The 26,997-nt window shown below is 42.9% G+C and overlaps 1 protein-coding gene and 1 long non-coding RNA gene across 3 annotated transcripts; one reads left to right on the forward strand and one right to left on the reverse strand.

The window, feature by feature from the left end:
- Positions 1 to 7,418: 7,418 nt before the first annotated feature.
- On the forward strand, positions 7,419 to 17,535 carry LOC136342426 (octopamine receptor beta-2R-like). Its single transcript, XM_066288213.1, has 6 exons — positions 7,419 to 7,537; positions 7,644 to 7,880; positions 16,127 to 16,384; positions 16,664 to 16,888; positions 16,945 to 17,185; positions 17,249 to 17,535. Exons 3-6 carry the CDS (start codon positions 16,147 to 16,149, stop codon positions 17,523 to 17,525), a joined length of 981 nt encoding a protein of 326 aa, XP_066144310.1. The 5' UTR covers positions 7,419 to 7,537; positions 7,644 to 7,880; positions 16,127 to 16,146; the 3' UTR covers positions 17,526 to 17,535.
- A 1,524-nt stretch (positions 17,536 to 19,059) lies between these two features.
- On the reverse strand, positions 19,060 to 20,396 carry LOC136342507 (uncharacterized). Of its 2 annotated transcripts, XR_010732655.1 has the most exons (4): positions 20,021 to 20,396; positions 19,525 to 19,697; positions 19,376 to 19,476; positions 19,060 to 19,266 (listed from the first exon to the last, which is right to left on the reverse strand). It is a non-coding gene; the product is annotated as an uncharacterized lncRNA (long non-coding RNA). The 2 variants fall into 2 exon arrangements; XR_010732654.1 differs by having other exon boundaries at positions 19,525 to 20,396.
- Positions 20,397 to 26,997: the final 6,601 nt, after the last annotated feature.

Here is a 26,997-nt window from a genome sequence, read left to right on the forward strand (position 1 = left end):
GGTTGGATGTTGTTGTACCAAAAATGGTTAAATCGAGAGAAGTAACGTTGATGGCGATAGTAAAAAGTTTAAGCCGATTTACCGTCAGCAGTTTTAAGGAGAATTTTTTATGCCAAGGAGAACTTTCCTCTGTGTTTCTTGGGTACTTTGTTATTGTGTGATTGTACGCAAAACGCGACTGACGATGGTTGACGATAATCGAAACGTCGGATTTTAAATTTAAGACGAGAAGTTGCAATAACGGAATGTTAATAATTTTAAATTACTTCATCCAATAAGCCGAGAAAAAAAAACATTATTGCCTCTCCCGAACTTCAATTTTTTCCAATACTTGCGAAGATCACGGGAACTTTTGAAGTTTTAAAACGGAATATTCTCGAACTCTCGTTTACGCAACGTTACCCCAATTTAACCCACGTCGAACGCTTTCTGGCCGTCGAGATCCCCATGGCTGACTTCCAGAAACGGGTACCCTGTATCGACGATCGCGGCCCTTTAAAAATAATCCGAGGAAAAAACAGTGCAAAAACCGATTAAATCTCCATTCTAAATCTCCACCGGGGTCGCCACCTCAAGGACGAAAAAAGATTCACTCTTTAAAAAACATTTCGCACATTCCCATGTCGAGTCTTTTAGCGCCATTTAGAGGGGATAACTATGTAATAAACAATAGCCCCAAACGTGTGTAGGTCAGTCGGGCGCCGCAGGTAAGACAGAGCACGAACGTACGGCTGACGAAAGCTGGAGAAGGATGTCAATATGTGCAACGCGGGATCGGCCCGTCATATGCCTGTCCTTGTCGCGGCTACTCAGGCCGTGTAAATCAGTAAGAGACAGGATGAGAACGGGAGGACTTTCCCGCCATTTCTTTTATTTGTTCAATCGTGACCTCAAAAATATGTGTTTCGATTTTAGCTGGAAGATCGTTATAATTTGTTATTATTTCGTTATTTGTTAGTAGAATGTAATTAAAATGGTTTGAAATTACTAATAATAATGGTCTAGAGCCTTCTGTTTGTTCGCGGAGGCCCTCCCCAAGGTGATTGTTTTAGTCTAATAAATAAATGGGAGCCCGGAATCGATCGCAGATAATCAAATATTACATAGATTTAACGCACTCGGACGTAATTTCCGTGTCCCGTCGCATGCTGCCGCGTTCAAGTTTGCGTCCATTGCAATGGAATTGGTACTATCGCACGTCCGAGCACAAGTGAAAGTTAGCAAGGTAATGTAGGTGGACGTTTAACTAAAAGACACGCACATCGACTGCCGAAATCCCGGATCGGGAATACTTTGACGTTGCGTAGATTCTTGGATCAAGTTCATTCGCAATTAAAAAAAAAAAAATAAAATAAAATAAAATAACAAACAATTACAGTCGGCGCGTCTTCTCTTCGGCGAGGACTTGTAGTTCCGTTTAGTGCACCACAGCAAATTTCATCGAAGTCTCTCGTTATTTGGCAGTCCCAAACTAAATATTGAGCAAGATGAACCGACCGAACTCTCACACAATTTGCCCCTCAAACTGGGAACATCCCTCGTTGCCAGGCAACGGGCGGCACCCGCGGCAAGGATCGAAGTTGCCGTGTCAGAGTTACCACCCCACAGTGTACATACGCCGCTGGTACATTCCTGGTCAAAAGAGGGTCTATTAAATACACTCCAAGCCAGAATTTCAAGTTGCCCAAAATACCATTTTAATTGCAGATGAGAGAGTCATATCGTTAGAGGAAAATAGTTCATTTTCACTCTCGATAATGCGAAAAAATTATGTTCGTTAATGTTCTCCGGCAATTGGATTTCTTTGCCTGTGCGGAGGAACTTGATGAATTTCTTTCAATCTGATACATTTGGCCGAATTAGTTGCGTTTTGCAACGTCTACGCGACCGCTGGCGAAGATTTTTTTGGTATATTTGTTCTTCGATCGTTTAAACGATCGTTGCTTCTAGAATCGAGTGCGCATGCGAGTCTTTAATTAAACCGATTTCCTCGCTGGAAAAGTGTAAACCTCTAAACTGTCGCGTTTAACGCGGTGGATTTTTTTTTGCTTTTTCCCGAAACGAAGTCGGAGATTGTTCAAAAACTTGAGAGTCTTTTATTAATTGCGTAATACGGCCACTATTTGTTATGCGATTTTAATGGAATAAACCGACTCTGAAAGCTCGTCGAATGCAGATTTAGTCGCGTAGAGCTGCAGCTCACGAAATTTTCCATTTTTCGCTGTTTTGTTCGAAACGTTAAAAACATTTCGTAAATTGTTTACTAAATTTGTCACCAAATGCTCGTCGAACCGACTCGGTAGACGTTCTTACGCTCGAACCGAACTACGTCACACATCCCGATGTGGGACTCTTTTGCACGTACGTCGACGCTTTGCCGAACAATATCCATTCGAGAATCCAACATGAGATCTCTTTCACTGCACGGATTGATTTCCATCATATTGCAACCCTCCCCCTTTTCCCTTCTCGCCGTCGTACCTAACAAAAAAATAAAATCCCAACCTCCGGATATATCGTACAAAACAGCAAAAACAGAGATAAAAGAGGGCCCGAAGAACAAAGCAAGAAACGTAAAAACGAACAAAAGGGAGAAAATTCCCGTAATGCGGACGCTCAAGTGCCACATCTTCCCATTGTTGGGCAGCCAGAGGCTCTTTTTCAATACACGCGAAGAGTTTTCGAGATATCTGTGCTGCCGCTTTTCATTTGGATGAAATGGATAGTTTTTAGGGCGCAAGAAGGGCCCTTGGCGAATGGCTCCAGGCCGGAATTATATCGTCCTAGAGAACCTACACCAAACGATCCCTTATTGTTTGAATAAAAGAACGATTAAAAAGTTGTAGGTATGCCTTTCTGCGCTGAAGGCGGTTGGAAAGATCTACAGGGTATCGCCTGTAAGTGATACTACCTATTCGGGTTGTAAATACGCATGCAGAGATGAAAGCTGGCCCTTTGTTTGGTAACAGCTTCTCAGCCATAACTTAGCCGAAATGCATCGGTTTTTGCTTTGAAAATTTAACGAGTCGCCCATGGGTATAAAAAAAGGACAAAATAAGTATAAAAAGATCCAGATGACTTTTTGCGTTCCTCAACATTTGTATACTTTAACTAATTACCGATTGCGACGGCTTCATCGGTACCACTTTATCGACCCTGTATCCCTTACGGTTACCAAGGTAATGATAGTAGCTCCACCCGAAGGAAACACCCTGTATGAACTTAGAAATTTTTTCGAATTAATTGGCTTTTGATGGTATCTGTAAATACACAGCTTGATGGGCACGCTACTGCTCCTGTCATTTATCCAACTCCTCTCCCTCCTCGTGTCCAAACGAAAAGAGGAGCCCACGCCTCCCCACCCCTGGCCGCCCGCAAGCCCCCCTGGCTGTCAACCGCAGGCTTTAATTATTTAACCGTCAATATTGCGATTCGCTTCCGATTTGATGCCTGCTCTGGTGCTGCCGCTGTCAGGATATGTATTTCGGCACGGGAAATTGGAAACGCTCCCCGTGATGATTTTCCATTTATTGTGTCGAATGCGAAATGGTCAAACGTAGAAGGGAGGGGGGGGGGGGATGGGGATGGGTAATGGAGAAGTATTTATAGCCGAATAAATTTGATCCTGACAAAGGTAAACGTGGAATGTTGTCAATAAAAATAAGAAAACATTCATGAGCAATGAGTTAGTCCAAATTAGCACTGATAAATAATGCTAGTTTGCTTACGTCCGCATCGCGATTTAACAGAACCGAGCGTTACCATTGGACGCGAAATTTCCGAATGCGTACGAAGCAGTCCGAAAGCTCTCGGTATTGGGAGTCAACCAAACCCCCCCAAGCTTTATTCTGCATACATTTTGCAGTATGGACGCAAAATAAAGAAAAATAGATTAGGGAGACATTAAAGCCTCCCTTCAAGGGATCACGCTGTTTTTCGAGCGTACTTAATGCCTCACTTGAAAATTCTTACGATTAGAGAATATACCTTAGTAATTCAGTAAGAATTCAAATTGTTAACTAGACCTTTGAACGTTGTTTTCGTTCCATCGTACTTCCCTGCTTTAATCTGTCGGATATCCGTCATAACGAATATAAAATAATAATCATAAAAATAATAAGGACACGTTTTTCCCGAACCACTCAAGGGGGGGCACCTACATACATATAGGGCTTATTATTTGTTTGACGGGTCTAAGGGCCGCGATCCCTTTATTTTTCTTGAATAGAGAAAAAAATTACAGCCGGAAGCTAATTTCATGTTTGATGGGCGTTCGACAAGGTGAGCGAAAGAAAATAGAAGTGGTTCGCATGTATTCATAGGGTATCACAAAAGGAGGTATAGTCCGTTGAAAATAGCCGCAATAGAGCTTTTTACGTTTCTCGGCCGTCATCATAATGTGTGGCAACTACTGACAAACTTGCACACACACCAAATTAGCGGTTGAGGGGAACACTCTGTATGAGCAAAAGCCTAAAAGGCATACAAAAGATACATGAGTTTTATATTCGTATCAGGCTGGAGAATGAGGGAAACTGACAAAATGGAAGAAAATTAAGTCTCCTAAGAGTATATAGAGGAAGTCGATTTGGACCTGAAAAGTAATCAAAGGTCAAAGGTTGGGCATCAGTGGCGTGCAAGACTGGTAGATGTGTTATTTGTTTTTGCTTCAGGAGGTGATCCAGGGGTGAAGAGGCATTGAAAGCTGTCCTCATTGGAGGTAAGGAAACTGTGACAAAGTACAGAAACATGGCTTTAATTACGTATATCAACAAATTTTAAGGGGTGAATCTCTGAGAAATTACGTGATAAAAATCCGTGATAACGTAGGTCTCCAGCGGCTAATTTCTCGAGATACAAGGCACTTAAATTAACTTAAATTTTTGTTTTTTGATTATATTTTTGGACCGAAAGGCCGAATCGACGACATTTTGCGTACCGGGACAGTTGATGTTGGGAAACTCAAATATTTACTAATTTTTTTGTTTGCCGATCGTAGGCGCCGGATACTGTGATATACCTGAATTTACATAGCCACAATTTTATTATTGTTCACTATTTGTTGTTTTACTCTACGTGAATTAGTTCTCTATTCATTGCCTCGTTAATCGCCCTGTATATTCTGCGCTGGCTTTTGTCCACAGTAAGGGGTCAATATGAATATCATACAGGGGCCGCCATGCTTTGTTGCAAATCCCAGGCGTTGCCGGGTGGCCCCCGACAAAGTACCGCAGTTCTTTTGAACGACCATCGGCCCTTTTTTAGCTATATTGCATTACTTTTTTATATGGCCGTCTTGCTAGAAAGCAAATCATGAATGTAGGCACTGTTTGTCCGATCATCGGCTAAGTTCCAGGCGAATTACGGTTAGTCGGCCAATGGTTCCTGTCAAGTTTACCCGAAGACGGGGGCCGTTGCCTTTAGGTTTTTATGGGCGATGGTAATGCAATTTTATAGCTAATACCGAAAACTCGTTTCGCAGGAAATTGCATTGGTAACGCCATCGTCATCGGGTATATTGAGGCGAATAAAACTTCGTAATTAATTTGCGAATCAAATTTGGCAAATAATAAATTCGTTGGGCAGAAATAACCTGAAAATCTGGGATGGTATTTTTGAATTAAACCGCATATTTTTGATAGAAAAACTTTTACGTTAGCCAGTTATGAATGTTATTGTTCATCAGCGTCAGTTCACGTCCTCGAACTCTCATAACCGAATGCTGTAGGCGAAAAATATAGAAATAGTTCACTGCATTGGTAGAAAAACACTTTAAAGACAGAAAAGTCTTCTTTACGTTGGAGAGAAAATATATATAAATTTTGTTAAAAAAATTGCATAAAAAATTCTCCTTGACACGAAAGATCGACCACTGGAAGATTAGGCTGCCCATGTTGATGACATGGGGAAAGGGATAAATGCAGCAAAGGAAACGAATCATAACAACGCTAGGGACATAACTCTATAATAGTGGCTAGGAAACAGAGTTTCAACAAGAAAAGTAATAAGAAATAAATTAAAATGAACTAGAAAAAAATTCGTTTTATCAGTGACGAGACGTCTTAGGTTTTCTAAATGTTTACTCTCGACGGTTTGACCAATGCTCAGTCGGAGATGCGCAAATGCAAATACTTCGCTGTTGATTGTGAAGACTATCTGAGACGTGACTTGGAATTTTTCAAGATTTTCTTTACGAACTCGTTTCAGCATTTATACGTATTGTTTACCATGATGTTGAAACTACGTAAAAAATAAATGTAAAAAATCCATCTACCCATGCCCACGCTACGATCCTTACTTTCCAATAGGGGCAACCTCACTCACACAAGATCAAAAACGTCCATCAACAAGGTCTAAATCTAAGCCCCCGTACAGAGCTGTCCACTTCATCAGGACGTCCGCAAACATCCTCATTGCTAATAAGCCCACTCAACTTCCCCCGTCCTTTCACCATCCCTCCCCCCCCCCCTGTTCTCTGGAAAACAACCCCTAACGGCAGATGTCACCGGTCGGCGTCGGGGGTTGGTCGTCGTCGTCCTGGCAACGGCACCCCGGGCGCGAGATCGTCGCCTAGCAACGCCCAGGTGTCGCAAGGTCCAATCAACACGGACCATCTTAGGATCGATGTTTACCCTCGACCGATTGGGGGGGTGTCAGGGGTAAGGGGGGCGATTCATCCCCTGTCTCTGTATCGCCCTGTCACATGCACGTACCGCAGTAGCAGGAGCAATGAAAATTTGTTTTCGAGTAATTAAATGAGCGGTCGCAGGTTTTTTTATTCAATTTGCTGCAGGGAAAAGGCATGTTTTATTTGTTTTTGAATTTCGGATGTTTCCATGTATTTTTGAGAAAAAAGAATGTTTAGGATGGAGATGTTTTTAGATGGCACATTCAGGTGGAAACTGTTTCTTTTTCTGACGTGGGTTGGTAACTGAGGGCAGCGTTACGGTATTCTCATTAAATTTTTGAATTATAGCGATTTTTTTTTGTTCGATGAACTTAAATCACCCATTTACGTAAACATGTAATGCGCATTGAAACGGCGGTTTCGGAAAATTCTTTTTATCTGATGGATGTAACGCACAAAAGGCACGAAATTCTCAACCGTGAAAAAAAGTTTTGATTGATTAAAGATATCGTTAAAGACAAAGAACGGGAGACGTCACGTACTGCATACCGATCACTAATAAAGAAAGTTTATTTTTTTTAATTAAATACTAATATATTCAAAGATACGAGTGAAACATCACTCGTGTGGGTAACTACCAGAGGTAAGTAAACAACATTAGTTTAAGGTATTTGAAAATTTTGTTTGAATGGTAATTATATCATGCCTTCATGCATATCTGAGCAAAAAAGCCATTACGGTGTGTTACTCGACCGTCTAGAGTTACAAAGACTGCATCCATATGAAATATATACTGTAAACGTACTTTCTAATTAAAATTCATCTCGGTTTCAATAATTCCTAATAGTCATCCTTCATCATGTGAAGCGAGGACTTCACTATAACACATAATGCCTCTTTAAAATAACGGTAACATAGATTGGATTAAGAATGTCACTTCGTAATCGTTGTTCAAAAATTACTTAAAAAATCGTTATTTTCTGTACATTGTCCGAAAATTTCATTTTTTTTCTAGGTGCCACGGCGCAGTTTCCCCCAAGGAGTTTCCCATATATTCTGCTACAATGCAGTTATAAATAAGTGATGTAATGCGTTAGCCTTGTAAGTTGTAAATGTGTATGTCTAGGTATTTAGCTCGTCCACTAGTTTGAAATACCTGAAATTATGGTCATAATCATACTGAAAAGTTGATACTATAATTACACGTTTTGACCTTAGTTGCATTAGACTAGGAATAACTCCAGTTATTAGAGTAAGTATAAAGTATAGTTAAGTGCTTGTTTAGTTAATTTTTAATTATTCTGGATATCTTTTTGCCGCCAGTTTTCGTTAAGCGTTAAAGGAAGTGTGCACTGTCCCTCATCGTTCACGTTTCCAGCGTGGTTGGTTACCTGTGTTTGCGGCAGTACGTACATAGATGCAAAAATGAAATAAAGAGCAATACAACCGTTTAGAGCAATCACCAGCAAAGAAAATACATTTATGACTTAATTTCACTGTCCTCGAATGTTAAATGCTGTTTTGAGACAAGCTAAGTGCAAGTTCTGAGCGAAAGATTTTAAATCGGATAGAGCACTGTTACAGTAGAATGGAACTGGAACTGAATCAAAGAGAGCAAAAGTTTCATTATTTAGATGGGGAAAAAATTAGAGACGATTCTTTAAGATATCAAAAAATCGCCTTGCAGTGTTGTGAATCTCATTTAATTAAATTTTGGCTGAGTTATTTACTATAACTTTAACTTTAGCGTACGGGGGAAAAGTGCAAAAAATGTATTGAAAGTTCGTGATTATTGAATTATTAATTACGAACAAAAGTTTGGGAAGGCAATGAGATACTCATTATCGCCTGTGAGAACCGTTAACCCGGTGATGTGTTCGAAAACATACAACCCATTTTTTTATACTAAGCAAACATATCAAATCAAGGGACATATTAGGCCGGAAGGAATTCAATAACCTCGTGATCGCGCAAAAAATGTGTCATCGCACCCAAAAAACATTAAAAAAGCAGAAATTCAAGAGGCATATACATATGTATACACCCGGATGCCTTAGGTGATGGTGAAAGAACTAAATGGAACGATCCTCGCTTCTGTCACTCGGCCGAATCGTCCATGAAACGATATCGGTACGAAACTTCACAATCTGCCTTTTGCAAGGGTACGAGTAATTGGACGAACGATTGCAAGGGTGCAATGGCTTGCACGCATTCAAATAACTTTGCAGCTTTTTTGCGAAAATACAGTTCTACCAGTCTGAGCACGGTTGCGATACGCTAAACGAGATAATATACAGCGTGCGTATGCCTGAGGAATGGTATATATAAGAGGCGACAAAAACCACTTCATAGCGATTACGAACATAGAAAATAAAAATAACAAAGAGTGAGGTTAAATCAGGTACAGTGATCGAATATCCGTGGCTTACCTTAAATTATTTTTCTGCATCGACAATCCGTTAGCCAGTGATGACTTTCAATTGCTGGTCGATACACCAAGCACTGCACTGGCCTATTTCACGTCCGCCTATGGCTTTTTTCCTTTCAGTCACCAAAAGTTTCACTTCGATTCAATTTGAACTCGGTCCAGGAATGTTACTCGCCGATCGTGCACCTTCGGAGGCCCGAACGCGAACGACGCCATTATCCCGATATTGTCAACTGAAATCGAATTTTGAATGTGTGATTTTTACACGTTTTCGAGTGAGCACAATCCCGCACGAACGCTCGTTCGATTGTCGTCGAATTAACCTTCGAGTCCGCATAATTTTTTCCAAATTTTCCGCACATTTTCCGTCGAAATTTGGCAATTTTCGCGAGCGACGCGGGATGCAAAGCGGAGACGCCATTAAAACTGACAACAGAAGCGTTATTCTTTTGTTTCCAAAACCTCCTTAATGCAAAGGCGTGCTCCCGTGTGACGTGTTAATGCACAATTACACGTTGATTTGTCCGTAGTGATAAATCAATTTGAGAACGGGGGCTCTTTCGCTAATGTAAATGCCCTGGAAGGAGGTTTTGGAAATTGAGTGTTCAGAAACAAAAATTGACCGCAATTAGGTGCTTTTTTTTATAACCTACAGTCCCGTTGTGCATATTCGTTAACTTGAAAGGGGGGGACGCGTGTCAAATGGACAAGAAGTTAGCGACGTATCTAACGAGTTTTTCAAACAAAGCAAGACCCGATTTTTAGTTGATTTCGCATTACGAACATCTTGCTCGTCGCCCTACCGCTCGACTGAATCATTTAAGAAGCGATATCAGTACGAAAACATACAAAAACTTTTTGCAAAGGGCCAGTCATAAGGCCAAAGATAACAACGATGCGATGGCCTCCAAATATCCAAATATCCTCACAATCTTTTTTGCGAGCATAGAATTCAGCGGTCTAACAACAATGGAAACGATACGCGAAACGAAATAATATACAACAAGTACAGGGTTAATTTTTATAATTTGACAAGCTGCTGTGGGTTTCTTATTGGCGTTAAGAGAAAAGTTGTTGATATAAAAGTTTAATTCACGTTACGAAAGGTACTCTTTCCCAGCTTGAAGGATAAACTCGCAGTAACTTGTCAAATTATGAAAATTATCCCTAGAAAACAAAATTACAAAGGAAAGAGGTGCAATAATGAAAGACCAATTACTGTTCGGTAATTGTGCAACTTGGGAGGCCCGAACGCGCAAAACGGTATTTCCCGTATCGTCAAATAAAATCCAATATTAAATGATGAAATAGGGTATATCGCCGGTTAGTTCTATGGTTTTCATAGAAATTATCGTCTAGGCAAATTCACCCGGGTATGGTTGACGGTCCTAAGGCTCGGATTTCCAAGCTAGCGGGAACTTCGCCTGCAAGATAGTTTCCACGAAAATGAAGAGACTGACCAATGCTCCTCTATGATTTTGTCACGTCTGTGAAAATGATCTTATTCCCAAAGTCAGCAGGAGTTGGAAAAACCGAGCTTAATCCACCGAGAAAAACCTCCCACCCTATTTGATTAGGTGAATAATTTGATTTTCACAACCTAATCGTCTGATATACCTCAATCTGTCCGACCTTTCAACGACTGGTTCCTTAATATCTTTAAAAAAAAGTGAGGGGTGTTAATGGCTTACGGCCGTATCGAAGAAAGTGGTGCTTTGTTCCGCGTGCGGTAATCGTTTTTGCCGACTCACAAATGTAAGCGTTAAAACGATTTCTTCGCACACACGTAGGAAAACGCGTAATGCTTGGTCTGCTCCCAAAAACCTTCTCCAGGGAAATTGCCAATTAATTTTAGAATAACTTAATCAGATGTCATGCAGAACTTAATGGCTTCGATACAAAATTAAACTCTTACGCATGGTTTGGGTCGTTAAGCTTGGAAAAACACAAATTTAACATCAATACAAGCTGCCTCCGAAATCCAGGAAAATGCATCCAGTTTGTGTATATTTCTTGTACAAGATATTTTTTCTTAATATCTTTATTAAACTGGAACATTCCCCTTACGTCCAAGAAGGGCTTTCCATGTAGGGTAAATAAACAAAAGCGTCGGTGAACAAAAGACGCTTGCGATGGCGTCCAATATGGCGGCTGAATCAGACAGCTCGAGCGTCAGAAGGGGACATGCGGGGTGACATAATGCGATGGAGCTGTTTTCGATAAAGGGCCATAGCCATAGGCGTATCAATGTGTGGGTCTCACTATGTTTTCAGATTTGGGTATCATTATTTCAGCCTTTAATTCGAATTTCTCGCTTCAGTTTTCACATGTTTCTATCGAAATATTTTTTTCAATAATTGACCCCGCAAGAAACCTTCGCTACACCCATGCTAAGACATCATGCACAATACAAAGAATGTAATTTTCTCTCCCCCTAATATGAGGGGTATCACTGACAAAACAAATCCCTCTGATGCTCGCAAAAAGGATATTTTCCGGGGAGAGTGGATCTACTTTTCATCCGCCTAATTAATATTCCCCATCCCCCTGTCCTGATCCTGAATTTGGAAATTAAAACCGGGATAAAACCCTTCGAGGGACCCTAAGGGGCTATTTTGATAAATATGAAGTTCCTTGTCCGGTGCACATGTGTTAAAATCCCATAGGAGGGGAGATGAGTTGGCATGAGTTCATGTGTAATATGGATGGCCGTACTGTGGGAAGATTGGAGTTAGATACAGAAATTTTCACAGTTTATTCTCTTAGTTCTTATACGTAAGCAAACTTTAGAGGTGCCAGATGAATTGGTCAGTCGGAATCAGCGACTGCGAAGGGCCGAATGCGTAAAACTGGCATTTGACTGTAAAGTTGCCACGGCCTATTACTTCTATGACGTCATATTGTCGCCGAAGATGCGTCATGCGCTGGTGCATGTAATAAGATCTCACGCTGACGCCATTTCCACTTACTTCGTCGCCATTTTTTGTTAGTCCGTAATGTGCCAAAAAGGGCGGACAAAGCGATGCCGCATTCACCTTTGGGCCGTGGGTCAGAACTCATAAATCATCATTTGCATTCCTGGACTTCTCGAAGAGAAGACGTTAAGCGCCATAGCGCTTGAAGCACCGCTTCAGTGCAGCCTCGGACAAGACCACAGCGGTCGCGTACCATCAGGTATTTGATTAAAAGTTATTATTACCGTTTTTGTGTTTATTCTAAAATACGAATCGACTTGCACTGGCTTGAAAGCGTTATTTCGCACTACCACGGTGGGGTAATTCATCTATTTCGAGCTCATACGGTTTCCAATTATCGGAGGTTTTATGCGGACGAAGCCCTAATGATTGTTTAGAGGGCTCAAGCAAAATTTCGAGGGCGGAAGGCACTTACCCGCGTAGCGTCCTTCGATAGTCGTCCAAGCCTCAATCTTTGTAATATAATATCGCATAAGCTCAACTCGAGACCGAGACTTTTCTGACTCCTTTGTCTCCACGAGGTGGGAGTCACGTGACGCCAAATCAGAGATCCTGCCGACGACCACGTGATTGGTAATTTGAGGAGCGCGTGGAGTAACGGAATTTGAGCGGTGAATGTGAAAATATCTAAAACGCGTACTCTTTACATGGTAACAAAAATCCTCTCATTACTGTCTTGTAACCCTATAGATCTCCACTCACAAACAGCAAATTCAACAAAGAGAATCCGGAAAGTCCCAGATGTTGACTTTGTTTATATCCGAAAGGATTTTCCCAAGGGTTTTTGTTTTGCGTCGTGTACTGATACGGCATGTACATATCAAAGATGTATGTATTTGTATCAAAGAAATATAAAAGACAACACACCCTGAAAATCAACCGAACATATGAAATGGGCAGGTCGCAACGCGATCCTTTCTTGCGATCGGTAGTTCCTGAAGAACGATGCACGAAAATGAATAATGCTACTTCATGAGCATTAGAGGTCCACACGTGCGGCTCCCAGTTAAACTTTCAAGGAAAAATTTGCGCTAATAATGCTTCAAGTGCCTGCTTTGCATGTGGAGCAAAGGTACCACGTCAACGAAGCATTTAACGCGGTTTACTGCTACTTAACTGCACTAAATGCTTGGTCGGTGTAGTGTACTCAACACGCTTGTGCTTGAAGCATTAGCAAATACTATTTTTTCGATCTTGATTGATCTATGCGTCGTCCTCCGGACGATCCCGTTACCCGGTACTGGTACCATTTAAAACATTTGTTCTTGTTTGATTGTCGTCGCATTTCTGGGTGCATTGCAGTCACTGAAAATTCTGAAACAAAGATTCCGCACTGCCACTACTGAAGGCAAAATCGAGTCTCCCACTTAGTTAAATCTTTACATGTACCTAGTAAGTAGTAGGCTTTTCATCAGCATATTAAAACACACACAACCCCTTTTTGAACAAAGAGCGTGCATGTAAACAAACACAACGCACAAGTGCCCCCGGAACAAAATTCCCGTTTACAAAATAAGCTCTGGCTCGAGCCCCCGTGGCCGTCGCCATTTTTGTTTATTATGGCGGCCACTTAAGGGGCTTAAATGAAAATTCTAATTGCCGACGGAGCATTATGCGTCACATGTTCCCCCTTTTTGTCCCCGATTTAAATCGCTCCGGAGGGTTGAGGGCCCGTAATGAAGCCCTATAATGGCACCCTTTTGTGCCGGATTTGTCCCCTGCGGAACGTGAGGGAACACGCCCCGCAGTTTAATTTCGAGACCCAAATGCGTGTCTCGAGGGGCGGCGGAAGGGCATCAGCATCGGGCGAGATAATTGGAAAAAATTAATCGAAAGCTCCAGCCAGTGTTTCAGCAAATTGGAAAATTACAAACCTCAGAAATCAAGATTGTGATGACGTACGGCCAGCTAAAAAATAAATAGTAATAATAATAATAATAATAATAATAATAATAACGTCAGAGGAGTGTTATGAGTTTTTCAAACTGATTAGACCTACCAGAACTGAAAATTCCAATATCGCTCCCGTAGTGTCCATACACGTATCATAAAGATCGATAACGATGCATGCGCGTGAAATGTTATGGTCTTCACTAATGGAGCTTCGGGATAGTTATAAAACGATAGCTCTTGGAAAATGCATTTAGGGACGTGGAGCTCGTAGAGGGAATTCAGATAAACCAGACTCTCTTAAAAATGTTTACTGCAGTGGCCGAAATACGAACAGAAAACTGTGAATTTCGAAAATCGTGAATTCCGACGCGTCAACCGTTCGAGTGAAATCTGCCTCATCTGGCAACTTTCCATTAGCTACCCAGTTTCGGAGTTCTTCCAACGGTTTCCAATTTCGAGGGTCAACTCAACATTTCATTCTGTCCACCTTGTGTGGCTCGATATCAAAGATTTTATATGAGTCGAGGCACATCGGCCGGAGCTGAGTCTTCTTCGGGATCTGGCAGTCCGGTCGTCCGCTCTTAATTCAGATCATTTCGCCGAAGAGCAGTGGAAGCTCACACAATTGCAAACCGGTGTTGGTCGTCCTTCACTGATTCACGATCTCACTCACGCTCGTGTATCTCTGCCAACATTTATACTTTATAACTTCCACTTCTTAACCATCCCGGATTAATCTGGACGCAGCACTCCAAATCGCCCGACAGAATTAATCATTTTCCCGATGACCCGGACCATCTCGTCTTAGTAGGGCCCAATTGAAGCTCTAACTAATCGCAATTATTGTAAGCTGGAATAAGGAACCATCAAACCCCGAAAATAACATAATAACATATTACATAATGTATTCGCATACAAAAGAGGAAAAAAAACGTGAAACCCACTTCTGCTCCAATCAAGAGTTACATAACTGGGCGCAGATGTAGCCCGAACAAAGGCCCTCCTGTATATCTTTCTATCTGTCTAAATCTGTTTAATGTTCATTCAAAGGGCGAAAATAAAGGCGAAGATACGCCCGGAGATCGAGATATCTGTTTCAAAGGGCCGCATTGTATTAGGGTACTGGTTATTATTACTATTGTGCCCTGCCCAAACCACTTTAGGCCACGAAGGGATGCTGTTTGCAGTGCGAGTACCAGCCCCTCGAACGAGCCTCTGATTTTGTATCTTTGATTCAGGCAAATTTGATTATTTCTGGTTAGTCGCCGCACGTTTCACCATGAAAAATGTTCCGAGTGAAATAACAGAAACTTGTACCAACAAAGGGTTTTAGACGATGGTCGATTTGCTTCAGTTTGTTTTGACCTCAGACGGGATTTCTGCAAATCTCGTCTGAACCCTTTTGTAATCCTCCCAGCACAAGTCAACAATGGGTGCCTGCATTGAGGCCCAAGAAGATAAGACGTTTTCAGCAGCTTAAACCCTGAGAAAAGGGGTTAAAGCGATCTTCATTCTACCTAATTCTAAAGTCACTTAAACACAAAAAGAAAATTAATTTCTACTAAAACCCTCCATACCAAAACTTTATCTCTGAGTTCCGATCTAAAATTGCATAAAAGGAACCGAAGGATATCCGCCACTCTTAACTTGATTAGCGCGCTAATCGTACCTTAAATTGGCCCTTTGTGAGCGAACGACCCTTTGCCAAGGGTTTTGACTTCATTGGCAGTTTAAAGGGCAAGAAGAGGGAAACGGAAAACACTGAGTTTTAATTGGCCTTATTTTGGTTTTGTCGTCTTTATGGCCAAATTGAATGGCGGGACACTATACATGAGGGGCGAGAGGTTTTGGATGTGATTATTAACGGTGATATTAACGTTTACGTTATTGTTCAGGGTTATTTAAGGGATTGCCAGAGGCGCGCGGAGAATGGAACGATTTTTGGCACTTGTGTTTGAATACGGTCACGGTGCAACATCTCGAAAACTGTTAGTTTTCCAATTTCAAAATTCCGTCAATTTTCCAAACATCGCGGGAAGATGCTTCGAACGCAACGTGAAACCCTTCTGGAATGAGAGCCACTGCAAATTTCTCTTGCATTTAAATGATCCACAACTGATGATAATAGTTTCAGGAGGAGTTCTTCTAGTTTGTTGCTACTTCACCGGTATGAGTATTGTTAAAAACAGCATCTCTCCCTAGGAGCGAGAACAGCCACAGAAATGCCCTCCAACACTACTTGGGTCGCAGACGTCTCCTTTTTCACCTCTGCGGCATATTTGGGGTGTTTGCTCATGATTGTGGTGTTGGGAGCTGCAGGCAACCTCATGATTTGCATCACCATAACGTTGGACAAAAAACTGCAAACCATCACCAATTACTTCCTCTTCAGTCTCTCGATGGCCGACCTCCTTATCAGCGTCTTCGTACTACCGGCAAGATATTTCACCCAAACCATAAGTAAGTACGCACTCGGAAACGTTTTGCATACCATTGTGAGCCGTAAAAATCCAATTTCCATGATATTCACTCTATATTGCTGTGCATGCATGTGCACGAAATATTAACCAGGTTCGCTCCTTATCAACCGACAGATCCCAATGGATTCTCATGCGTTATGCATATTAATGGTGATGGTCGCTTCTCGACTAAAAAACAACGTGCAAATAGCGGGAAAATCACCGAAAAATTTTCCTCGTGGTCTGCTCGAGTACCAAAATGCCCTAATGAAAATTTCAGAGTTGGATTCCTCAACGTTTTACTTATGTCCCATATACGCGGGCGCAGACGACTACCTGAAAGGCGTTTCGACTTTCCACATTTGCTCCATAAGCCTAGAGCGATACTCCGCCATTAAGAACCCGTTGAGCAGGTCCAAACCCACCAGAGGCCGACTTATCGGCCGCGTCCTCCTAGTCTGGTTGTCCTCATTCATCATTTTTCTCCCTTTGTATGTTACAGTAGGTATATGTAACCACATCATCAGATGCTCAGAGATTTCAACGGATTTCTCTCCTCAGTCCTGTTTGGGCCCTATCCAGAGAGTCCGGACTATTGTTCAGCCGAGTTCGCCCTTCTAAAATACTTCAAAGTGGTAGTCGCAACTGAAGTCTTGATTATTTACTTCATGGTGGCAGTGGTGGGGTACACGACTATAGGAACGGTGTCCGTTTTGAGCAGATTGGCTTGGGAGCAGAAGAAGAGTAAAGTAGGAAGTCGGATGGGAATGGTGAGAAATGTTCCCGCAGGAAACAGCAATAAGTAAAGAGACGTTCTATAAGTTCGTCATGTTCGTCTTCATCGCAATTTAATTTTTAATTACAGGAATAGCAGCAGACCTCAAGTCCAGGAGTCGGAAAAAAAGGCACTAAAGGTGGTGTGGATCCTATCTTTTGTCTTCATAATAGACCTATTACCTTACGGCTTTGTAAACACTCTCTTTCTCATTTTTCCCTCTTTACAACTGCCCACAGTAATGTACACTGTATCCACATACCTCACTTATTGCAACTCTGTAATTAACCCCATTGTTTATACGATTTTTAACAGAAGGTTCAGGAAGAATTTCAAGAACATTTTACTTATGAGGTTTAAGGAGTGAAACAGGACGAAACCAGTCAAAAAAGGCAGCGAAATCGAGGGTTAGATTAGGTACGTGTAAAGCTAATAGAATGGTGATTTTTCTGATATCAATGAGAATAGAATTTTGTTTAACAAAATACACAGTGGAGTTCGTTGTAAGGGCGCTCATATTATGACTTATGTAACGGGTTTAAGAGTCGGTTGTGCCTTAAATATTAATATAAATTATCTATGAATTTTCGTAGCAAGCTAAAGTTCCTTCAAACACGAGCTCATGCAAGAGTTTTTCACGCTCTTGCGGGTTCCGCCCAATCTCACGGCTCTAAAACGCATGTGGCTAATTTGACAATCCGCGTGCGACTAGTTCGGCAAATAGTTCGCCGAATAACGATTCTAAAGGATACCCCGAAACTGCATGTGTAAAACTGTCTTCACAAGTATTAAACGCTTGATTTCACTTAAATTTCAATTATTCCTTAAAATAAACGTGGTGGACAATTGGAGAATATTTCAGTAACACCCCGTATATCGAGAATATTTCAAATCGGCGAATTACAGTCACGAAATTACAGGCTTCTACTGACAGAGGGGTGAAGCAGCAACGAGCGGGCCCAATGCGGAATCGATACCGTCGCGGCTTGCGCTGCGAACCCACAGATGGCGGCCCATGTTCGGAGGGTTTTTGATTTTCTGTTAGTGCAAATATCTCGAGAAACGGGCGAGAGATACGAAAAAATCGCGAGAGGCCGAAATTAAATTAAAAATTTAAGAATTCACTTAGTACAAGCTACGTCCTTGGCGATGATTACGCGGTGCTTTTGGCCTCGTGGAATATTCCTTCTCTGCAGATTTCAGTCATCATTGGGTTCTCTGAGACATAAAAGATAATCTGTAGATGCCGACATGCATGTGATGCATTTGGCGGACACGCAGGCAAGGTACATTACGTACGCAAATTCCTGACGTTATTTGTTCCCGTCTAAGGGGTCTTGGAGTGGTGACGAGTGCCAGCACGTGGACCCTGAGGAACCATTCGAAGCTGAATATTTTGAACATTTCGGTCAGTTTCAACGAGATTTATCACCGTCTGATAATTCGACAAAAACTACAAATTAAGAACATGCAGAAATTCACGACTCAAAATCGTTGGAGTAAATTCGGGGAGAATCCAGCGAGTCTCCCTTCTCCGGTGATACATTTGGAGACTCCCGGCTCTGAAGGACGCTACCGATGGATCACTACGTTCATCCAACCTAGCGCTCACGTGTACATAGAATTCTCCGAAATTCGAGGAATGAGAGCGAGTCTCCTCACATCAGCAGCTTTGAGTAACGGGAACTACTTGAAACTTGACCGAGTTTCCAATGGAGTCCAGCACCCGACTGAAAAATCGAGTCCAGACGGGTCCGAGCCTCAACTGAGTGATATTTTTGAGCGGACCTATTATTCAATGCCCAATGAGGAATCTATGAATAATGTGGGATTAAATGAGAACGCGTGTCTTTTGACACGTATAATTGTTAAGTAGATTGCGCCTAAACCACATCCTCTTCCTGGAATAGAATATTTGCATCAGCAGTAAATCTGGATAAGCTCCAGACACTTCGTATTCCATTGCATGTACACGACTTCTTAATGGAAAACCTTTATAATCGATACAAGGTGGATTGGAGAAGTCTGGTAGCCTTTGATGTCATTGTCTGTATGAAATGCAAATGCGGCAGGATCCATATAGGGTTGCAGCAAGTATGGTATATGCCCTACGATAAATAAAGCTTTGTTATTAATGCCTCTAAAAGTCGCCAACATTGGCCATAATCCTCTAGTGCTATAATTAATTAGGAAAACTTTATAAATCATTTAACTTACCGAGCAATGAAGTTATTTACACCGCCTTAGCAGGCAACTGTATATAAGTGGAGCCATTCGAGGATCGAAGTTTGCTAGATTCCTACGCATACCTGCCTAATCTTGAGACGAATTTGAGCAATCGCCTGATTAATTGCACTTTTAATTACCTCATATTGTCCACGTTTTGAAACAATTTTATCAATAATCCGACGTAACTGGTGGTAATTCTAGCTAATTTAATAGTCCAACCTATCATGGAAACTTTGCACATTTAAACTGGAGTTGCATGTCGCCCTGCATTCACTTCCATGGATCTAAACTTTCGCCTATTCAAAACTATCTAAAATACATTGACATCCAACGGGGAAAGTCGAGAAACTTTCTGATTAATAATTGCAGAAAAACTTGGCCGGACACGGTAATTCTACATAATTCAAATCGGGAACTTGGTACGGCCACCGTGAATAATTCAATACTCCAAGTCCGTTTAGTGTCATTGCTAATTGAAACGGGGTATGAAAATGAATTTTTTATAAATTCGTTCTTCTCAATCGTGTGCAATTTATCAAAATTGTACCGGAAATAATAGGGGGATGTTCCCCGCGTGTGCGGTCAGTTAACCAAATCCCTAATAAAGGAGCATTTAGGGATATGCGGGCTTACCGGATCGACCGCCGTCGAAGACACTTCCCGAATATAAAACAGGGATAAAAATCTTCCCTAAAAAAAGCCCTTTTGGACTCTGGAGCTCTAATGCCGGGTCTGAACTACACCGAGCGCCTCGTGTGGTGCCAATTTAGGACTAATATAATTACTGCACTCGCTCGTTGCCCTAAGGGATAATCGATCCAGTGGTACTCTGTGACGTAAAATAGGCGCGGTACGCCGAAAGGTACTCTTTGAATGGACGGAACTAATGCATCACGTCACGGATGGTTATGTCCGATTTAAATACAATTTAGCTGTCAACTGGTGGTAATTTGTGCGCCTTCTGTGTTGCAACACCCCAAACGCACCTTTATTGGCAACGACATTTATTGGACCGGTACTATAAATTGTTCCATCCATTAACTTCATTGATCTTTACTGCATAATATGAGCATTTTATTCTGTTAAACGCCCCTATACTTTCCTTTGGTTTCCGTCCAGCTAAAATATTCTTTACTTAATGCGCGTAATATTCACATTTCCAGGTCCCTAGAAAGTCCCTGGAAATGGAGAACGACTCGGAATTATTAAGAGACTTGGACGTCGCCGTCGCTAGCCATCCTCCAACGTGGAGCCGCTCAGAACGCGACCCAGCTCTGAGACCGCTCTGCAAGGAAACGGGGATCGATTCCCACGTCGGTCGCGGTAAGGTTCTCACGTTCACCTCAAGATTACTTTTGAAGGACCACTGCATCGGTGTCGATTCGCTTATCAATCTCCCTGCGGAACTTCACGATTCTCGCCGAAATGGCGACCCTTCAGGTTAACCGTGAACTTTCTTCCCAAACTCCACGAAGTGCATCGACTTAACAAGTAGGAACTTTTTACTGCCGAGACTCCGAGTGGAGACTTAACGAAAAGGGCAAACAGGATCCGCCATCGGGGAAAAAAAACGAAACAAGGGAAGAAAAAAAAAAAAAAGTCGAATCCGAGCAAAAACCGGCCATTTAATAGTACTTTGCGGATGTTGGAGTGAATAGCCGGACCAAAGCACGAAATTCGATCTCATAATAAAGCGATTTCGCGTCTTTTGTCCTTTGATTGCGGTCAAAAGCGCCGCGCACAGTCCCATTGTCCAGGCTGCGGACAATGGTAAAACCACTGCGCGAACCATGCCTCAAGATTAATAATAAACCATTATTGTTGTTGTTTGTGTGTGTTTTTAAGTAGGATTAGTCACACTCCTGTCCAATCCATCGATCATCCTGAAATCGGTCCGGTTTTGGCTGATGCCGTTCACTTGCCAGGGATAAATGGCCTGTTTATGGCTGTCGCAAGCCACTGTCCAATCGATCACGTGATCAGGCTGATAGTGAAGGATTCATTTTCCGTACCAAGGAGGAAGGAAAATCGGCCTTTAATAAATCTTTGACAAATTAACTGTTGTCATGCTTCGATGCCTCATTAAACCGAATATAACATTATACAAATTTGCTAAAAATATTTAACTGCCCGAATCAAAACTAATAAAATGTTCAAATTATAGGAACCATTAGCTTCCCAAATAAAGCAATTTAAATTCCCGGATTTGATAGTTCGGTATTATAATGAGGGCTCCCCCCAGGCCGATGACAATCGTCGGTTGTCTCACGAATAGGTATCGATTAAACATTTTACGAATACGCCACTCATAAACGTTTGCTTACTGTCATTTCATTATAAATTGTCAACTAAATGCCCTTAGATTAATAAAGGGATAAAGCAGTATTGGGAACTAAGCAAAGGGCAGGTCCGGACTAATGGACGAGCAGCGCCGTCGACGCCCATCTCGGTGTTCCGCGTTGTTGCATACGGCGCCTGTCAGGGGTACTTCCCCATTGGCCCTGCGTAAGACGGTGAAAGCAAACCTCGATTTTTTTTTTTCAGTTAGAACCAGCGAATGTCCCCAGAAGGTCCCAGATTGACAAAGACGACGAGATTTCGCTAAGATTCGAGGCGACAACAGACTCGACTTACCCGTGTGCGAACTTGCTACTTTTCGACGGTAACGGCACAGCCGAATTAAAACGTACACGTTTCTCCTACGTGCATCGTGCACTGTGCAAGCGCACGTCCTGCGCGTTGCGATCGAAACCGCGTCTCTAGTAAACGTTCACGTACGCGCCACGCAGGCGCCTCGTCTGCCGGCTGTATGAAAAAATGGCCACTTTTAAAAACCCCTATTGAAAATATAGTCCGACCGGGTCAAATCGGGTGACTCGGGGGGTCAAATCGTGCCGTGCTGCATCGCGCTGCCCTATCGCGACGCGACAAGTCCAGCCCTGCCTTGAAGCCAAAAACTCAATCGTTCATTTATAGATGGGGTATTTAAATATTTCAGTTGGTACACCTTGACATCACGCAAGATGCAGCGCCATCGCCCGTCGTTTGTCCGATTCTAGATAATAAAATATACAAGTGATTTTAATGATTGACTGGGATAATGGGCCAGTTAATTTTCGAAAATTATTGCGTCTATTTCGTCTACCTATCTATTACGTCACACAATGGATTTCCAGTCCCAAATTAAAGATGGTTATTACTTGGGCCCGTGTAATAAATTAGTTGATCGAGTGGAGAGGGTTGACAGGGTTTCGGTCACGATTGTCATGACATTAATTATCGCATAATAAGAAAAGTATGGGGTTGTCTGGGGAAAGCGTGGGAGTTTTGATGGAGTTGTATCAAGGAAGGGCGCTTTTTAAGTTCGATCAGAAGACATTTTCGGCTGAATGGAATGAGGGCCGACGAGCGTCTCTGCTCAGGAGTCGGATCGCAGACAGTGACGAGGACCAGGAATGTTCGCTCCAAAAGGCTGCATGTGACATCCCCCATAAAAGACAGTCCCGTACATAGTTGAGTCGAAGAGTGAAGGAAAAACGCGCATATTCGCCCAATTATCTCATGTTTCTGCAAAGCATCAACACCATCAGTGTCGCTCAACCAGTCATAACGACGCAACATTCCTCGTTATGAGATTGTTATTCCATCTTTTTTCCTATCGGGAATCTAATTGATTTGGTCGTTGTCGGATTCCCTGTCAATCATTCGCACCTCGAGAAAACCTTCGGGATCGTTCACCTCTTCGGTTAGCATTTTCCAGTATTTTTTCTACCTCTCGTGTGCCTTTTTTTCTCTGTCAATCGGCCGGACAATCGGGCTGCAACCGGTGGCGAGAAAATAACTAACCGACTTAACACGCTCCTTGTCGCTTCGATAATTCGTCTTCGAATGTCACACTCTTTGGAATAATTGAGACCGGCCGAGGATGGCCCCGTCAGGCCAGAATCCCTCGGAATAGCCCCATCGGAAATGCTCGAGCTTCTGACGCAATTCCTCAGATTCCGCATATCCGGATATGCTGGAGCGAATTCCAATAGCAGCAACCCTTAAGGGAGTCTCTTGAGAGAATTTCTGAAAATCGTTTACGTGGAGTCCGATGAATCCGCGCTCTCCTCTTTTCAAAAATAATACAGTTTTCGGCCCAATTTATGAGAGGATGTAAAGGGAATTCCAGTAGCGATAATGCTCAGGGGCCTAGAGCACGGAAACTTGAGAGAAAGGGGATCGGGCAGAGCCCGGGATAAGTTTGTTAGGTTTTTACCCTATTTTGGTGTCGGGCTAATCAGATGGTAGGATATCCTCTGCTGGGCTGCCGAGGCTCAGGCCATGCTTGGGGGAGTGGAGGTAGCGTCGGGTGGGGATGGCACGGAAATAATCCGAAACTTCTAATTTAATACGATCCAAGATGACCGCTGGCGTGTTGGGGTTGAACGGGAAGAAATGCGTCACCAAGGGAAATTACACACACACACACACAGAGTGTAGGGAAATAAGGTGCGGGGCAAAATAGTAGAAAGGAAAGGGGTGGGAATGGAATGTGAGTGTAGGGAACTTCGAGGAAACTCTGCGGAGGTACGAATTCATTCCCACGTCACGTGAATTGTCAGTCTTCAGAAGTCCCCCGTGGAAAGCACGGTTCGACATCGATTAAAGAGCGTTTGCGAACCTCCGTTGCTTACTGGGTCACTAACTAATAAGACCAGTAACTGTGCATCTAGACCCCCAAATACTAAAATGACAGTAAAACTCGCATAAACAAGTCGAAATGTGTTCTGCATGCAAGTGATACCGCTATATGGGTTAACGCAGTAACTTTCATTCCATCTAACAGCATTATTACTTCTTTGATAACGTCCCCGATGTCAAATTACACGATTCTGGCCGATAAGCCGTTTACAGGCCAATTGTCGGCACCTTTGGTTAAGCTTAACATGTCCACACCTGAGCCGTTAAACTCTCACACCTTTCCTGCTACCAGTTTCACTCCATTTCGCGAATAACTTTACTTGGGCATAGGCCTTCGCTTATTATTGCCTCTTTCGTTTTTTTCCCTGCGATCATTCAGCTTTGTTCAGCTCGGCCATGGTCCTGTACCAATTTCGGCCCACCGGACGATAATGGGACGATTTGGCTTTTGGGAAAATGACGACAAACGCCGGAAATTGGTGACATAAAGCCCACACCGGCCAATTAGCTGAGCTTCTAGTTGGGCAATATGGGTTGGTGATGGTAGGAAGGTGGAGTAATCGTAATGCGACTGAATGTAACAGGAAAATTGTTTTGGTCGACCACGGAGCGTTGTGATGTGAATTTTTATATTTCGTTAATGCCGATCATCAAAAGAGTAGCGTCACAGTCAACGGCTCTACAATAGACGAACTGTGCAGTAAATCGCCATTAGAACAATGAAAGTTGACAAGTTAATGTGGCAGCTTAAATGGCGATGAATTTGTTACCTCCATTCAATTTGTGGGAGAAAACTTACCACGCAGTGGCGTAACCACCACCCGAAAAGGCAACCTTTAAAAACGATCGTTCCCGCCACTGCGCGGATTTGTTAGGCCGCGACGTTCACTATTTTGTGACCTCACTGTGACCCAACCTCTGGGTTCTCCTCATATTCTAATGCCAACACGGTGCGTTGTTAAAATCCGTCTCTACGCCTCAGTAAAGCAAAGGGAATATCTATTAGCAAATTATACGAAAATAGAGACCACGGATGGCTAGACAAGAATAAAAGATCGTTTTGTATGAGCAGCGGCGGTGTCCATGTTACGGAAACGAGTGACAACAATTCCGACATGTGTTAAACGGGCCACTTTTCATGTAACAGATACGGCTGCTTTAGGAAAAAAACAACGACCATTTTTCAAATGTTTCAGATCCTGACCGCTGATAAGTAATTGCAGGTAATGGGGTGTGGACGGGTGCTTTGGTGGAACAGCCAGAGGGAGCAAAGGGGGTTTTTGCCGTACGAGGGTCACCGCATCGTCAATGGCATTGAGAAAGGCATAGAACTGGTCGAACACGAAATCGCCAAATACCGTGGATTGGGGCCGGTTCCGGCAGCGGTAACCCTCAACAGCGCCATCTCCGAGGGTCCTCTGCGTGGACTCCGAACTAACCTGAAACTGAAAGGAATTGTCCGTTGCTGTCCGGGAATAATTAATTTTACATGCAGCTTCGCCGAGCCTCTCTGCCTCACCACGGCATCGATCCGATGATCACACTTCATTGTCCGTTCCATCGTATCCCTCCTCTGCTCCCGAAGGCTCGGCTGTGCCCAAGGGGCGAGAGACAGCTTGCGGCGGGAACCCTAGATATGGGGAAGTTCTGGAGAAACTTGCGGGAGCACCAATATTGCCCCACTCCACGTGAACCGAGAACGGACATTCCTCCGTATTCCGACTCGAACTGACTCACATCTACTTTTCTCACCTGTGATTCTGATGAGTCGCAAACGGGAGGAGGGTCGGGAGGAAGAATGAGCGGAATCTCGCTTCGGCATTTAATAATTGCGATTTCGTGACGATTACGATTCAACGGTTATCTAATGATGAGGTGACATCGCTGATCTCTCTATCTCAAACGGATAATTGAATTCGTCTTGTACATTTTCTGTTTATCGATCCGCACTCACAGAGCAAATAAAGACATTATCCCGAATAGACTCTGTCCCTAAGTTGAAGAGGGCTAATATTTCAAACTCAGGCCAGCCCTGTGACTAATGTAACGTAACGTGGGTAATGGCACTTACGCATGCTGTAGGTTGTGGCATTTCGTTTGTTCCCGATTACTTTTATATAGATACATTCGCCTGATAAATTAATTCCTCCAATAATAGATCCATTTTAAATTTCAATTTCCAATATAATGCAGACGATTGTTTTATTGTCGTGCCGCTTTTCCACGCTAAATAAACATATGATGGAAATCGTTTTGTCTTAAACGTCAATTGTCCCTATATTGGTAATTTCATTTCTGATTTTCTATTGTCATACGCAGACATGCAATATGATCAATGGGTCTATATCTATTTAATTTTTTAATAAAATAATTACATTCTGGGCAAGTTTCCAGGAGGAATTATTATTAACAACTGCGTATGTTCGGGCGACTCGTGTTTACTCTTTCCGTTCGATATTCCAATTTTACGGCTCAACTCCTCCTCGTCTCCGGCTGCCAACTCCGCTCGGTGTCGTTCGAGAACCGAAATTCACCTGAAACTCTCTCCGGAATCGCTCCTCTTCACGTCGGAAGTCCGAACCATCTGGCCCATCCGCTGCGTCTTCTGTCCACGCAGCGCCAATTCGACTCGGTTGCGTCTACGCTCTCCATCTAATTCTTCCCTTTTGCGGGAAAAGGCACTTGCGGAAAATCCAGACTCCGGTGCGAGGTGCTCGGCGTCCGCTGCGCGTTGCTCGGGTCGGAACTCCACTTCACGCGGTTCCGGTCCGGAATTCCCTCGGCCGCCTTCGGATTCGATTTTCGCCCGGCTCGGCGGTGTTCGGACCTCAATTTCGTTCCGAATGGTTCGAACTTCACGTCGTCGCCGCCAACGCCGGGTGCGTGCACCTCTAACGGCGCTCGGAAGATTTCCCATTCGGAGA

The sequence above is a fragment of the Euwallacea fornicatus genome, chromosome 12 (genome assembly GCF_040115645.1).
Source record: "Euwallacea fornicatus isolate EFF26 chromosome 12, ASM4011564v1, whole genome shotgun sequence".
NCBI classification, from domain to species: domain Eukaryota; kingdom Metazoa; phylum Arthropoda; class Insecta; order Coleoptera; family Curculionidae; genus Euwallacea; species Euwallacea fornicatus.

Bases quoted from the DNA above. Each gene is read 5' to 3' on its own strand.
- LOC136342426 (XM_066288213.1), top strand. From the start codon at position 16,147: ATGCCCTCCAACACTACTTGGGTCGCAGACGTCTCCTTTTTCACCTCT. The intron at 16,889-16,944 runs GTATATGTAACC...TTCTCTCCTCAG, and splicing joins CCCTTTGTATGTTACAGTAG to TCCTGTTTGGGCCCTATCCA. The intron at 17,186-17,248 runs GTAAAGAGACGT...TTTTAATTACAG, and splicing joins CCCGCAGGAAACAGCAATAA to GAATAGCAGCAGACCTCAAG.